The 15,294-nt window shown below is 38.5% G+C and overlaps 2 protein-coding genes across 3 annotated transcripts; both read right to left on the bottom strand.

Moving 5' to 3' along the window:
- Positions 1–3,138: 3,138 nt before the first annotated feature.
- LOC140952305 (uncharacterized) lies at positions 3,139–10,528 on the bottom strand. 2 transcript variants are annotated; one of them, XM_073401729.1, is made up of 6 exons: positions 10,205–10,528; positions 9,976–10,051; positions 8,040–8,381; positions 6,557–6,610; positions 5,796–5,827; positions 3,139–4,547 (listed from the first exon to the last, which is right to left on the bottom strand). In XM_073401729.1, the coding sequence occupies exons 1-6, from the start codon at positions 10,398–10,400 to the stop codon at positions 4,411–4,413; spliced, it is 837 nt and encodes a 278-aa protein (XP_073257830.1). In that variant the 5' UTR covers positions 10,401–10,528; the 3' UTR covers positions 3,139–4,410. The 2 variants fall into 2 exon arrangements, with proteins under 2 accessions (XP_073257830.1, XP_073257831.1); XM_073401730.1 differs by lacking the exon at positions 6,557–6,610 and having other exon boundaries at positions 10,205–10,527.
- A 1,010-nt stretch (positions 10,529–11,538) lies between these two features.
- Positions 11,539–14,100, bottom strand: LOC140952025 (heat shock protein 68-like). Its single transcript, XM_073401423.1, has one exon. It carries the CDS (start codon positions 14,007–14,009, stop codon positions 12,102–12,104), a length of 1,908 nt encoding a protein of 635 aa, XP_073257524.1. The 5' UTR covers positions 14,010–14,100; the 3' UTR covers positions 11,539–12,101.
- Positions 14,101–15,294: the final 1,194 nt, after the last annotated feature.

The following is a 15,294-nucleotide window of genomic DNA, read 5'->3' as shown; positions in this document are numbered from 1 at the left end:
CTAATTTGGAAAACCAATTGCGCTATCTACTGGATAGACAGTCATCCAGTGAATAGCCTTCTCCAACTTTTGAACTACTTATTCTTTTAAATTGACGCGTTAGTTGAAGCTCAATTCATGATCGGACGATGTGTGTTATCATTTTTGTAATGTTTTCTTTCAAAAATTATTACCGGTGGCTAGTAAATGCGATTCATGACATTCATCTTAGAACACGTCGGTGAATGACAAATGAGGCGGCTTCGCTGAACAGTTTCAGAAGCAACTAGTGCAGCGTTAAAATTGTGGCTTGCCTACTGCGGGACTTTATTCAAGACTCATGTTAAAATATTTGTGTTTAAAAAGATTGACGTTTCAGGATCTGTAATTAAATACTTTTTGTTTTCTGTTGTCAATCCAGAAGTCGTATTTTCACGCATTAATTTCATGTTCCACCAGTCAGTTTTCCCACAAGATGATTTAGCAGCTGACCAGGTCGAACATTTGTTGTTTGGAATCTCAGACTTTTCCTACGCAATTTATTTATTATGCACATTTGTTTTGCCAGAAGACTTATATTTACATCTGGAAGTTTGTCTGTTTTGGGCGTTTTCATATTAGCGTTCATTATCATGCGTGTCACTTCGCGAGAATCCTTCAGAGGATTTCACTGGGCGATCAACAAAGTTCAGTAACTTATAAATGTGATACTTGCAGTTGCGTAACCGGAAGTGCCGTTAACTAGCACTGTGATATTATTCGAACGGTTGGAGTTTCTGATCAGGGTCAGTTCTATTTTGGAGATTGTACCCTTTGAAAAATTTATTTTTAATATGTTGTAAGATTTCCAGTTCTCTGACAAAAACATTACCGCTAAGTTAAAAAAAACGGCTTAATTTCTCAATCTCCATGCAAGTCAGTAGCTAAAAACGAAAGACAACTACATTGTACAAAAATTGTGACTTTGCTTTCTCTAGACTACTTTTGGATGGTGGGCCTTCGAACTTTGTGAATTAGTGAGTGTATTAGTATAACTTCCAAAAACTAGAGAGTGAAGACGTGAACAACTGCACCGCAAATGCATGAAAAATACTTCTTTTGCCTCTACTTCTGCTGGTGTGTTTTTATGTGTTTTGAATTTCTAGACGAGGCTCGCTTCAGTCAAGAAGTGAACAAGACGCGAAAATTATCTATACCGACACACCGTTTCTAGGTTTATTTGCTGAAAGCCGGGTTTATAATTTTTGTTCTAAAACAAATTAGAATGTTTAGGGATGACGCATTCATTCTGGTAATTCTAGAGACCTGTTAAGCTCTTGCAGAAACATGTGTTATGAATACAAAATCAGGTTATTTGTTAGTGCGGAATTTTCGAGCAACAAGCGGGTACCAGGGGCTAATTAAGGGAGATTTTCTGATTAACAATCCCATCGACCGGTTGGCCACTTAACTAATGCGTGAACCACCTTGCTCCATCTTGAATGTTCTTCAAAAGTTAATCAAGAACAGCGTGAAAACAACATCTGAACATCTGAACTTGACAAGCAATTGACAATCAACTCTAAATTTGAATCTGCCAGAGATTTTTATTTATTTATACGTATTGATGTATTTCTAATAATTTTGATGGATTTTATTTTCTTTCGGAGATATTAGCCGAACGATTTTGCTATCCACAAATTCCGAAGTGAAATAAAGTCTTTGATTGATTGACTGATTGACAATCACTGACTTAGCCTTTTCCAGGCTTCAAGATAGTGGGGAAAACGGATCGTAGAAAAATAGAAAAACCGCCGTTTTTCGCTCGCTCGAATTTTCCCTGCTTGCGCGGTTTTTTCGCTTCTCGGTCGCTTTTTTCGCTTATTTACACTGACCGAGAGCCTGGCACAGGGTATCACTGACTCAAGTTTGAATTTGTCAGAGTTTTTTTTATAGAAAGAAGGTGCATTCTGTTAGTCGCATTTAAGACTGTTTTTAAAATAAACAACGGGAGTTTTCATAACACTTGCGTTCTATAGGTCGCATTTCATTTGGGGATAGTAATATCTAGAGCTTTTCCTTCGGAATTTTCATACCACTGCAATGTTGTATGCACACGGTACATGTGTTTTCAAATTACTTAACCAGTACTTCATAGTGTTGTAGATTATTACAGTGCAGTTTGTGCTGGCCTAATCAGGCGCGGCCGGTACAACATCCACAATTTGGAATCTGGGCGCCTCCCTACAGACGGAAAAAAATAACCTGCGTTCAGGCCTTCCCTCTTCGCTTATTCTTTCTTTGCGCGTCCGCTGATTTTTGCGCTCCCCTGAAAAAAGAACGCTTGATCATAGGTTAGATAAAAATCTGACGTTGCGTTCCTCTTAGCGTGCCACGCAGGTCTTTGGGCTTCGTCACGCATTTCTCCCCAAAGCGCGTGACGAAGCCCTTAAGAAACCGGTCGGTTCACGGTTTGGGCAAATGGTAAGCAAAATGCAGGACTGGTAAATTTCGCCCAGATTGGCTTATTTGCCCAAATGAGTCCCATTTACCAAAAACGGCCGCGAAAGCCTGAGAGATGGCTTGGAAGAAATGGAACACGAATTTCCGCTTTCCATTCAACCAAAACGTCTGGTTTGAATTTTCAGCAACTTCCAGTAGCGAATGGAGCAGCATTTTCCAAAATTTCCAAAAAAGAGAACAACCCCGCGAGGCACTGACTAGTCGAGGTATAGGTTTACTATACGAGGTACATTTTTTCCCGGAAGTTTTCTTTCCATTCAACTTTGCTCCTGGAGTTTTTCGGTTGAGTGTTTCCGCCATTTCGGAAATTCAACAGTTTCCGGAATTTCTGGAAACTTTTCCGGGGAATTTCTGTACCATTTGACTCTGTTTCCAAATTTTTGAAAGTTTTGGTTGAATGGAAAGCGCCCTCGAAAGCACTATGTTTCACTTCAGCAGCGAGGTATTGCTTCAGAAATATCGATCTAGCGAGACAGGTGCCCCATCAATTTGATGTGCAACGGCGTATTAAGTTGGAGCTACAATACGTCCTCACTTGGGAAATGAAAGACTTCATAGCCCCATAGCAGATCACGGCACGCTAAATGCACTTTTTTGTCTCAACATTTCACCCCACATGGCTACATCCGACTCAAAGCCAACAGGAAAGGCGTAATCTAAAAATCTGAATGTAATTTTATTTATTTGACAACCCCTGCCACCATAATCTATTATTATTGCTCATTCCTATAGACTGCTTTATACTTTTAGGCGATAACACTTCTTATACTGTGATAATGAACACTGAGAAATTCATAGCTAGGAACTTGTAAAACTCAGTTAATATAAGTTAAGAAAAAAAAAAACCGATGGATCCAAGACAAGTCATATAGCCGTTCAGTTCACTCTCTAGGCCCGAAATGTATAGAAAGGCTGTAAAGAGTCAGCGCTACATATGGTGTTGTCTTGGAAGTTTGGATGAGTTAACCACGCTCCATTTAAAACCAAAACTAAACCGTTTGAAAAACGGCCTTCGGTTCAGAACCGTTGTTTTCCCTTCAAAAAAAACTGACTAATAATTCCTTTCAATCACAAATTCAGCAAAATTGAAAAAAGCCTTCGGTCTCATAAAGTATCGATCCATTGTGCTTTTTCTTCTTTTTCTGTTGTGTCCCCTTTACCAAGACAAAACAAAAGAAAATAGCGATCGGAATTGGAGTTGTACTAATACCACTTAGTGACTTACAATCTGGTTCACTCGACCGACGCAAACACAGACGCAAGCACAAACGCCTTGTGAACACAAATAAATGCAAGAAAAAACACGTACACACGTAAAAAGTGGAAAATAAAATTCCCCATGTCTTGCGTCGGCGCTTAATTTTGCGTTTACATCGAGGTTAAGTTCACAGTAAATTTTCTTGTGCATGGGTTCGCGTCGACAGTGTGAACCAGCCCTTAGGTTTTAAAACTATTTTTTTTTAATTTGGTTAAAAAATTTTCTTCGTGTAAATGGGGCCTAGCCTGGTAATAAAAAAATGAGTTTAAGTATCATTTCTTTAATTTCACTCAATTGTTAGGGGTAAAAAAGACCCTACTTTAAGTACGTTACAGCAGTTAGGATTTATCCAGAAAAATTGTTTTGCGATAAAACTGTTTACAGTAATTATTATTTACAATGTAAGATATCTATATGTTTAAGAATTCGAAACCTGATACTATATATTTACAATGTTTCATCAATAAAAAGGATCTGACTAGTACGGAACAAACGTTTGTTCGTGACTGAGTTAATTTAATGTGACTGTATTTAGGATATAAATATATTTGCAGTTTCAAAAAGAAGAAACATTTCAAAAGAACTAAAAAAAGCGAGTTGCTCTCTGGCAACTTGCAATAATTTAAATTAAAAAATTAATCTAGCTGGTACCCAATAATGTTACGACTTCTCTAAGAACTCGAGGCCTTTTTTCTTGTCTTTTTTGTTTTCTCAAATCTGATTGTTTCTATTTCCAGTTGAGCCATTTCTGTGATTCGCGCCTGGAAAGATGGACTTGCACCCACCATTGGATCAGGGTATTTACAGCCTGGTAAAAAGAAAGTCAATTTGACTTATGTGAGTAGAAATGAATAAAATTTTGCATGGCTTTGCAAGGGAACAACTAAAACAATAGGGAGCTTTCCCTGCAAAAAGGAGCCCAGAATTCACGAGGTAAAATTTCTGGCTTCAATTCAGTGTTTTTTTGCACATGCGGAAAAGCTAGGAAAAGGCCTGGAAATGCCAGGAGTGTCCAAGCTGAGGGCTTTTCCTTATGTGCAAAAACGACTGGAGCTTCTGACAAGAAGGATTTCTGGCACTCGCTGGCTCTTCCTTGATTCTGGGGTTTCCTGGGAAGCCTAGAAAGTCAAGAGAAAATGTCCCACACTTTCTGAGCTTTTCCTTACGTGCAAAAAAAGCCTGGATCAAGCTCCTGACTAGAATGATTTCAAGCATTTTTAGCTCCTCCTTGATTCTAGGGTTTCCTGGAAAAGCCAAGAGAAAATATTCCATGCCTTCCAGGCTATTCCCGTTCAAAAAAGCCTGGAACCCTTGCAGACTTTTTATAACATGATGATCATTTCATTTGATTCTGGGGTTTTCTAGGAAGCCTAGAAAAGCCTGGAAAGCCAAGAAAAATTTTTCCAAGCTTTCCAGGATTTTCTTTACAAAAATCCTGGAAATTTCTGACTTTGAATGATTTCTGGCTGTCATGGCTCTTCCACATTTAGAAAAGCCTGGAAAGCTAAGTTAGGGGGTGTTTACTAATTTATGGAATCTGACGTGGTATGTTTGATCTGGCTTGACTGTAATATGCCTTGACTCTACAGAATTGTAAATGAAAATTTTGTTAAGTAAGGACTTTGTTTACAAAGGTAATGCATCCCTATATGTCACACATTATTCGTAATCTAAACAGTTCATTATAAAATAAAGCTCACTGTAAAACCTGTTGTTGGTCATGGCTAATCAGCTGTCCTCAGTCCATTGGGAGGATATTCCCAAAACCGTCCCAAGTAAAACAACAGTAAAATATAATATGTAGCAGCCTTATACATAAACACAGCTGTGTGTCTGTACATTTCGCGATCCCACCACTGAGTTCCCCATAAAATGACGTCTGAAGAATGAGCGTAGAGTTTCCTTACTGATGAGGCATCACTACCCAGATCTGTGATGTGTCATCAATATGAAATTCCTGGGGAAACCAGTGATGGCCATGTCATAAAAATGTTGGCTGTTTTCTCAGGCTATGGTGTCACTAAAGATGTGAAATGGTCATTATTTCTGATCCTACCTTTGAGATTCAAGGTTGCCTTTGTTTTCCACCTAAACAATATAAACATAAAAAGAAATATTAGTACGAGCTACTTAACAGTGACCAGAAATCTTTGAAGACTTTAAACATTCAAACAGTTCAAAGGTGTTGACTTTTGTTCATAATTTGCATCTTTTGTGCAAGGGAAGCTGTAGTTAAAAATTACAGTGCATTTATTGTGCTTGTACATTATCTAGAACTACAACATTTTGACTGTTTCATCTGCGGAACTTTTTATACTCAAAGTTCCTTAAATATCCGCTTTGTTTTGCTGCCGCTTTGACTAATTTACATGTGCTATTTAATGTAATTTTTTTATTTAACATTATTTCAAAGTGAGCCCTCTCGATGACTTTTTTGTTACTCTTTATAGGGCAAACTTCATCAATAAAAAATGTTTAAATTAAAAAAAATGACAATAAATCAAGTTTTAACTCTCACTTTAGAAGAATTATTAGCATAGGCTACAGCTGTATTTTCTCTTACCCTCATGAGTTCTTTTAACAGTTTATTAATTTTAAAAGTGTTCACTTATGAGTTTTATTCTTATTTAAAAAAAAAAACATTCCCCTATTAAAAAAGGGTTTTGGATTTCTGCAAATGGTAGAAGTTTTTAAACACACACATTTATAGTATTATTGGTGTTCTGATTTCAACTTTAGTTTTCAAGATTCTGTTAGAACTGTTCCATTTTTTAATAAGTTTATTAATAAATGCAACATTTAAAAACATAAACTAACAATCCTCCTTGTTTTGACTTTGGCATGACTTGTATATCCTCCTCAGAGGAAGATCTGAAAAGAAATAAAAAACACATACGTACAACGTATATAAAAATTATTTGACCTTTAAGTTAAGTGACAAAATGTTTAAAAGTTTAACCTTGTTTTAATTTTTGTCAAGATTGCATTTATTTTAATAGTGAACTTTGTAGGTAATGAATGCTGAAAGTTCTACAACGAATGGAAAACACCATGTAATTGAGTGAAATTAAAGATTCATGACCACTGCACATTAAAGTTAATGTCTTTATCATCTTCTTGGGAACTAAAAACTTATTGTTTTGTCAGGGTTACCTTTTTATATTTTTTGCTCAACTTCCCTTATGGCTTATTTTTTCCTTATTTATCTTTTAAAGAAACCTCTTCACAAGATGGATGTACTGAAGTGAAAGAATTAGTCTCTTTGGCACCTCAGCATATCAGTTTAATAATTTTTTAGGGTACTGACAGGTAGTTTGAGAAACCACCTGTGTCTACTTTTGACTTTTCATTCAAGTTTTTAAAGCAAACATCACTTAATAACATGTATGAAAACCAGACTAGAGCTGCATGTGTGCTCACTACTTGTAAACAGCCAAAAGGCAGTGCACCCTGCCTGTTGGAATATAACATTTATCAATTTGTGTTGTGGTGTTCAGCTAGAGTTGTTTGACTCTCACATTACCCAGGCCTACACAACTTAAGCCTTTGCAATTTAACCACTGCCACTCTGACAAAAAGTCAGCAAGATTAACAAAAGCATGATCGGAGGGTGGGTCCTTGGGTTGGCCTGTGAATGCAGACATGTATTTCAGGTTATTGTTTTTCTTGGCAAAGAAACAGCCAGAAACACAATGTATATCTGCATCTGCAACCTGCTATTCTGAAGATTGGCATTTAGCCCGAGCATTAAATTGTATGTAAATAAAATAAGTAACAAATGATTTATTAATTGTGTGCAAATGCAAGGTGAAATAAATATAAATGCAAGAGAAAAGTAGTTAAAAATATCTAATTGTTAGTGCCAGTGAAAAAGTGTCAGTAAATGTGGACTAACAAGAGATCACTGTTGTTTAATGTTTCCTTTTTGTCTGTTCTGCTAGTTTGCTGCTGGTCTTTTGTGTTACTAACTAGACTGTACGAGGATAAAAGTAACTATTACAACTGCATCCTTGTGATATTCATATTTGACACAAAATTGTTCAGAGCAGAAACTCCATAAGTTCCTTTTTGGAACATATACAGGAAGAGATAGACACTTAAAAAAGGTTGAAAAGGATCCCTTGACATGATAGATTTGAAGCAGTGATATTGATGGTTAGTACCACTGCCTCTGACTTTTAAAGGTAAATTGTTTCTGTGGTACTTCATCTCCTCAACCATGAAATAAAAGTTAACCTTTTGATAAATTGAAGATTATTAAAACATGTGAAGACACCTCAAAAACGTTTTTAAGTTTCACCTGGACATAGGTTTAACTGGAGTCTGTCGTTGTGATGTGATCGGTATTGTCCCAATAGCAATGAGATCACTGGCACTGTGAGGCATTGTCGGTATAGATGTACTGCGATTAAAAGTCAATGGAATCTTTGGTCCTGGTCGAAAAAAGCTACTTCTGTAAAGTTCTGCAGCTCCATCACTTGAAAGAAGTTCTTCATTGTTTATTTTGCATTTTCCAAGTGGCAAAACTCTGTTTTCTCCATCACTACAGCTACTGTCAGTTGTCGTATATGTGTTACTTTGTGGGCTCCTGTGAGTAAACTGACTCTGTCGCTGCTGTTTAACACTCTTGCATCTTGCATCACTATAGAAATGACAGAAATCATGAGAAAGAGCTTATAGGAGCTACAACCCTGTATGGAAGTTCAAAATACACTCCAGATTAAAATAGTTTCACCCTAATTTGATACTTAGTGTTCTTTGTCCCCTAACCATTATTCTTTATGATTATGATAAGAAATCAACAATCAAACTAGCTAGGTTAAAACCATCTTGACCAAAATTTCATTTTCTGCTTTAGGAACTGCTTGTTTAGGCATTTTGAGAAAGCTTAAAAGATTTTCAAACTGACACCCCAATTATTCTTAACTTTTTAGAAATGACCCCTCATAAATTAAAACTATTGTGAAAGTGACCCCCTGCCCCCCCTTATGATTGCTGTGGAAACTACGAACATTCTAAGTACAAATCGTGTAGCCCGTGGAACAGGGATTAATTTTCGGCATTTTTCAGATGAGGTGCTTGCCTTCTCTCACCTGAAAAACACAAAACAAAATGATGCCTGTTCTACTTGCTACAAATCATGAAGAAGTTCACCACAAACTTTATCTACAGTCACGTGTATAAGATCAGTGTTAAGTATTACGGATGTTTCAAGTTCAATTCATGCTTGTTACTGCTTAATTTGTTTTACTTTCAAGAAATTTATTAAAATGACCCACAGGTAACGCTCCCTAATCTGAAAATGACGTCTCAAAGCCAATCAAGATTTTGAAAATGACCTCCCCGCAAAATGACTCCCCCCCCTTCCCCCCCCTCCCCTCCACGGGTGATAAACGACCAGCCCTAAAACCTACATGTTCAATCTCGAACAGTTTCTTAGGATAAAATTCAAAAAGTTTGCTCCTTAAAGGAAGATATTAATGAACTGGTCTATGCAATATTTAACATTGGTTTAACATGACATTAACCTGGAAAATTTTACAGTTGCTAGGGAAACATAACACTAATATTGACAAAATTATTTTGTCTTCATAAAGTATAAACAAATACTGATAATCTAACGATTTGAAGCTTCTTAAAGCAGCCATTTAGCATCAAAAAGTTCTATAAATTAACGGTAAATTATTGAGTTTTAGTGATATTATCACAGAAAACCTTGGAACAAAATAAAATTATAGGCTTAAAAAGTTATCATTTGTCAGTTAATCATTTTTATTGTGTTTTAAAAGAATAGTATTCTGTCTGTTTTTTCAAAGGGCGAAAAAAGGCTAAGCGTGAAAATATGAACTCGACTGGTTATTTGCGAAACGGTCCTGTACAACGTGCAACATGTCCGTTTTGGCCTGAAATTCTTTCAGTATATTAACAAAAATCTCAATTAGCTTTAATATTGTTGACCACAACTCTTAATAAAATAAACTCAGTAATTGGAAAGACTTTGTAAACACAGTTTCCGATCTTCGATTTGACGAGTTTCTATTTTTACTATCGTCAAGGGAGGAAAGAAAAAACAATACGTTAAACCTTCCTTTTGCAACACCATCGCACCTACCAATATTTATGGACTGAGGCCCTTTAGAATACGTAGTCGAGCTGCCATTTATATAAGTCATTGCATTTTACAAAAATCCGAATCTCCTTCAATCGAAAAATTGTTTTGGTCGGTCGTTACTTACTCCGGGTTGTTTCTTGTCTTCTGCTGTACAGGAGCGTATCCAGCATCCGTCATTCCTTTATCCACCGTCAAAGGCTCTTCAAGTGAAAAAAACAAACATTCAATTTGGGTGCTTAAAACAAAATTCTATTATGGTTTGATTATTGCGCGCGCCACAAATATTTAGAACGTAACTATTCGGCTTTTGTCATTTATGTACACGTAACAGTCAGAAAACGAGAAAAACTAACTTAAAATGTATTTTTGTCTTGCTTGGCAAAATCTCTGAGGACTATGAGCAGCCATGAATGTGTCAAGCGAAGTAAAAGGAGTTTGAGGTGGGCGCATTCTCAAAGTTACGACATTGCTCGGCGTAGAATGCTTCCAAAACGGTGAGACACAGGTTGTTCTTGGAACAAAATTGTTCCTTTCCCTGCCCTGTGCCATTAACAGGCTTTGGAGTCACCTCCAAAGCGATAGGTCTAGATCAGAAACCATGAAAGATTCGAATAGTTGAAGACCATCTTCTCCATGTAATCTGCTTTCCGGAGAAGGAAATCTTATGTTAATTTCTGCGCCCGCGTCTCTTGGGATCCTCGTATCCTAGCAACTTGTGTCTGTCGTAGCCTCGGACCAGGCTCCGCAGCGGGGAAAAGGCAAAAAACGGGGTCAAAGAGGAAAAATATCGGGGAGTGTAGCGAGCCGAGCGGACAACCTCTTGGCTCGCTTCGCTCGCCGATGTGTTTTTCGTCCACACCAATTTTTTCTCCTTTTCACAATGCGGAGCCCGGTCCCAGGCTATGTCTGTCGATATATCCTCACCAGTCTTTACTCTGACAAAATGGGAGGAGGGGAGGAGTAGGTAGGCAGTTTTCCCAGAAACGTAAGCGTGTCGGGGCTAGGGAGAAAGAAAAGAAGCGCGCGGGGGTCCTTAGGTCCTCGCGGGAAGCGCGTGGAGCGCCTTTTCCCTCTTCCCATCGTCTCCCGCGCGCTTGCTATTATTTTTATTGGGACACCCAGCCAGCGGAAGCCTCTGCGGAGAAGAGAGCTGTGATTTTGTCATCCGCGAGTAATTTCTCCAGATCTGTGGCCAACAAGGACGCGTAATTGACATTATTAGCAAACTAAACTAATAATAAATAATTCATGACAGGGACAGCGCCTTTGGGTATGGTGTGGTGGCGCTTAGACGCTGGAGACATTATACTTTATCACAAACTATCTTGAATGTCTTTTTGTACCATGTTTAATTCCGTGTGAGTGTGAATTAAAATACTTTTAAAAAGAATCAAGTTCAGCCCGTGGCGCGGCACTAGCCTAGGACCAAGCACCACAGTGGGAGAAAAAGTCGAAAAAAATCGATGAGAGCGAAAAAAACAAAAGGTGAGCAGAGAGAGCTAAGCGGAGGGGGAGGGGGGGGGGGGGGGGGGGCGGCGGCTTTCCCCTTCCGAGTCCACCGCTTTTTTTTTAGTTTATGCAGTGCATCCATTTCTTTTTTATCTTCTCCCCCTCTGCAGAGCCTGGTACCAGGCTCTGGACCCGTAAATAACCATTGAGTACAGATGACAAAGCGCTAGAGGTCAGATACTGAGAAATAATAACACTTTACTGTTGAAAGAATTGGTATACAGCTCTACACTAAACTAGGTGTCGCGTTACACTTTACATTAATCCAAAACTGATAATAAAATAAAATAACTATCGAAACCAAGAGAGAATACCGACATTGTTCTCTCTTGTCCGAACTACATGTTACTTTTCTCGACAAGCTGCACAAAGAAAGCAAGGTGATATTTCTCATTATCTAATAAAACCAAATAGGACTTACAATTAGCTACTACGAAAATAATTTTTTAACACACTTAAAATTTTTTTTAAAAAACTCACAAAAGCTTTATCGATGTCTTAGTGTAATTGACTTTTAGTACTTTGATTGTATTATATACTTCCAATGTTCTGATAAAGTTCTAATAAAGTTAAGAATTGATATACAGCCGACTTAGCCCTCCGCACGAAAATGAAATTGAAATAATATAACGATACAATAAAAAGTAATAAAGCTCCGAAGTTTTCCAATGTCGGTACAAAGTCGTATCACTTCACTACATTACGCTTAAATGTCACTGATGTTGCCACAGAGTCACTGAATTAGTCAACTTCCTCTACTGTGGGCCCATCGGAAGGGCTGTAACCATGTTGCGGTTGCTGCTGACCATGTAACTTGGCCATGATAGGGGAGCAAACTTGCTGAAGATCTTTCTGTTTCTCTTCATATTCTTCTTTATCTGCCATTGAATTCCTGTCCAACCAAGCCATCACTTCCTGAGTCTTGTTCTTTACTATCTCCAGATCATCAGAATTCAGCTTGTTGACCACATTTGGGTCTTCTGCTGTCATTTTTACGCTGTACACGTAACTCTCTAAGCTGTTTCTTGCAGCAATCTTTTCCCGCTGCATCTCATCTTCTTTCTTGTACTTTTCGGCATCAGCGACCATGCGGTCGATTTCTCCTTTAGAGAGCCTTCCCGTGTCATTAGTGATGGTTATAGCATTCGTCTTCCCTGTGCTTTGGTCCTTGGCGGAGACATTTACGATACCGTTGGCGTCGATGTCGAAGGAGACTTCAATCTTGGGGACGCCTCGCGGTGCAGGAGGGATTCCTGTCAGCTCAAATCTTCCCAAGAGGTTGTTGTCTTTTACCATTGCGCGCTCTCCCTCGTACACTTGAATGGTAACACCAGGTTGATTGTCTGAGTAGGTTGTGAACTCTTTTGAAGTCTTTGCTGGAATTCGACTGTTGCGCTCAATCAGTGTGGTCATAACTCCACCAGCGGTCTCTATACCAAGGCTCAAGGGAGTAACATCGAGCAAGAGAACATCTTTGATTTCAGCACTTTGGTCTCCAGCCAAGATAGCAGCTTGCACAGCCGCACCATATGCTACTGCCTCGTCAGGATTGATGGACTTGTTTAACTGTTTGCCATCAAAAAATTCCTCCAGAAGCTGTTGTACCTTGGGGATCCTTGTGGAACCGCCAACCAAAACTACCTCATGGATTTGGTTCTTTTGAAGTTTAGCATCCCTGAGCGCCTTCTCTACTGGTTCCAAACAGGAACGGAAGAGATCATTGCACAGTTCTTCAAATTTTGCACGGGTAATCTTGCTGTAGAAATCAATTCCTTCTGCCAGTGAATCGATCTCAATACTTGCTTGCGTACTACTTGATAGCGACCTCTTGGCTCGTTCACAAGCGGTCCTCAGGCGACGCAGGGCCCGTGAGTTTCCTTTCAGATCCTTCTTGTACTTGCGCTTGAATTCTTCTACAAAATGGTTCACCATGCGATTGTCGATATCTTCTCCACCAAGATGCGTGTCACCAGCCGTTGATCGTACCTCGAACAGAGATCCATCATCAATGGTCAGTATGGAAACATCAAACGTCCCTCCACCCAGATCGAAAATCAGAACATTCTTTTCACCGCTGAGGTTTTTGTCCAAGCCGTAAGCAAGAGCAGCGGCTGTGGGTTCGTTGATGATTCTTTTAACATTCAATCCTGCAATCATCCCAGCATCTTTAGTGGCCTGCCTTTGCGAGTCGTTGAAATAAGCGGGCACTGTAATGACTGCATCCTTGACTGTCTGTCCCAAGTAAGCTTCAGCTGTTTCTTTCATTTTTGTTAACACCATAGAGCTTATTTCTTCTGGAGTGAATGTCTTCCATGTTTCCTTGCTCTGAACGCGGAATTTCGGCCTGCCAGATTCATTGATTACTTGAAAAGGCCAATTTTTTCTATCCGATTGTACAGTAGGATCGTCAAAGGACCTGCCGATCAGTCTTTTGGCATCAAAAATAGTGTTGTTTGGGTTCAGCGTTGCTTGGTTCTTAGCTGCTTCCCCGATCAAGCGTTCGACGTCAGTGAAGGCAACATAACTTGGAGTTGTTCGGTTTCCCTGATCATTGGCAATAATCTCAACTTTACCATGTTGAAAAACTCCAACACAAGAATATGTTGTTCCAAGATCGATTCCAATCGCGGGTGCTAACTTAGCTGGCATCCTTGAAGCTGTGTTAATTCCACTTATCTTGTTCTTGAAGTAACTTTTCTTGCGATGTTTTATCTGTTTTCAGCAAAATTTAACTGCGCTTTGAAACCTGCTCGTTTTTATACCCTTCTTTGAAAATCCCTTACGCAAGATTTCTAAAAATACAAAGTGCTGCATCATTATTTTTCAGTGATAAGCCAATGATATTTCTTTTATTTTAAGTTAGACAAATCCTGACTGTTCTAGAATTTTTGCTCTAGAAATTTCTGTTGCATCAGATCTCTCCAAGATGATACTAGATTTTGCTGGAAACTTCTATAGTAAACTCTCGCCCTTTCACGATTTCTCGCGAGAATTCGCGAAGTTTCTGCTTAGTCCCAATCTTCCTCGGCCATATTTTATTGACTTCTCAAAAACATGGCTGCCGTCGACCGACGTGCGCTTGACTTTGATCTTTATATGGTAGGATGTCTTATAACGAAGCTTGAATACCCGAATATAACGCTTTGCTTTAATTCGAGAGTCTTAGTAAAGGCCTGGCAGTGAGCAAAATCGATTCGATGCTGGTAGCTACATCACCCAGAGGCTCCAGTGTACTACGTGTGGTTTCGGCTGGTCAGTTATTTTGTGAACGTGTTTATGTTTCCCGGCGTAGTTATTCGATAAAAATTGATATCGGAAAGTCATTCGATAAATCGATAAAAATCGATTAATTGATTTTAAACGATATCGACTTTATTGGTCAATCGATAAAAATCGATACTCACACGCCGACGAAGTGTTAATTTTATCGATTTTATCGGATTCATCTTTCCCTTTCAAGACTGGGTGAAAGAGCAACGAGCGTGCGATTGTATTACATCAGCAAATAAATAAACAGTGGAATAATCAACCAGGGATCTATAGCGGATTTCAAATAGAACAAACGCTGAGTATTACTAAAAGTTTGTTGAAAAGATGAACGAACAGGGAAGTTGTTATAAGTGTCTCTGCGAGCTCTTTAATATCTTTTGGTGTTTCCGTGTCGAAAATTGGTACGATAATTCAGTTTCGATAAATTCGATGTTTGTCAATAAAATCGATAACCCTAATTCAAACATCGATAATTATCAATTACTCACACCGAACTCTTTATCGAATTTTATCGAATTTCGAAAAAATTAATCGATTTTTATCGATTGTTATCGAATGTTATCGATTATCAATATTATCGAATGACTACGCCGGGTTATGTTTGCGTCAACAATTCGAGTTCTTTTGTTTATGAAAATTCATGTCATAAAATTCCAATATTAAC

The sequence above is a fragment of the Porites lutea genome, chromosome 11 (genome assembly GCF_958299795.1).
Source record: "Porites lutea chromosome 11, jaPorLute2.1, whole genome shotgun sequence".
NCBI classification, from domain to species: Eukaryota; Metazoa; Cnidaria; class Anthozoa; order Scleractinia; family Poritidae; genus Porites; species Porites lutea.
The sequence above is the reverse complement of the archived record's forward strand: the minus strand, read 5'-3'. Positions and strand labels throughout refer to the sequence as shown.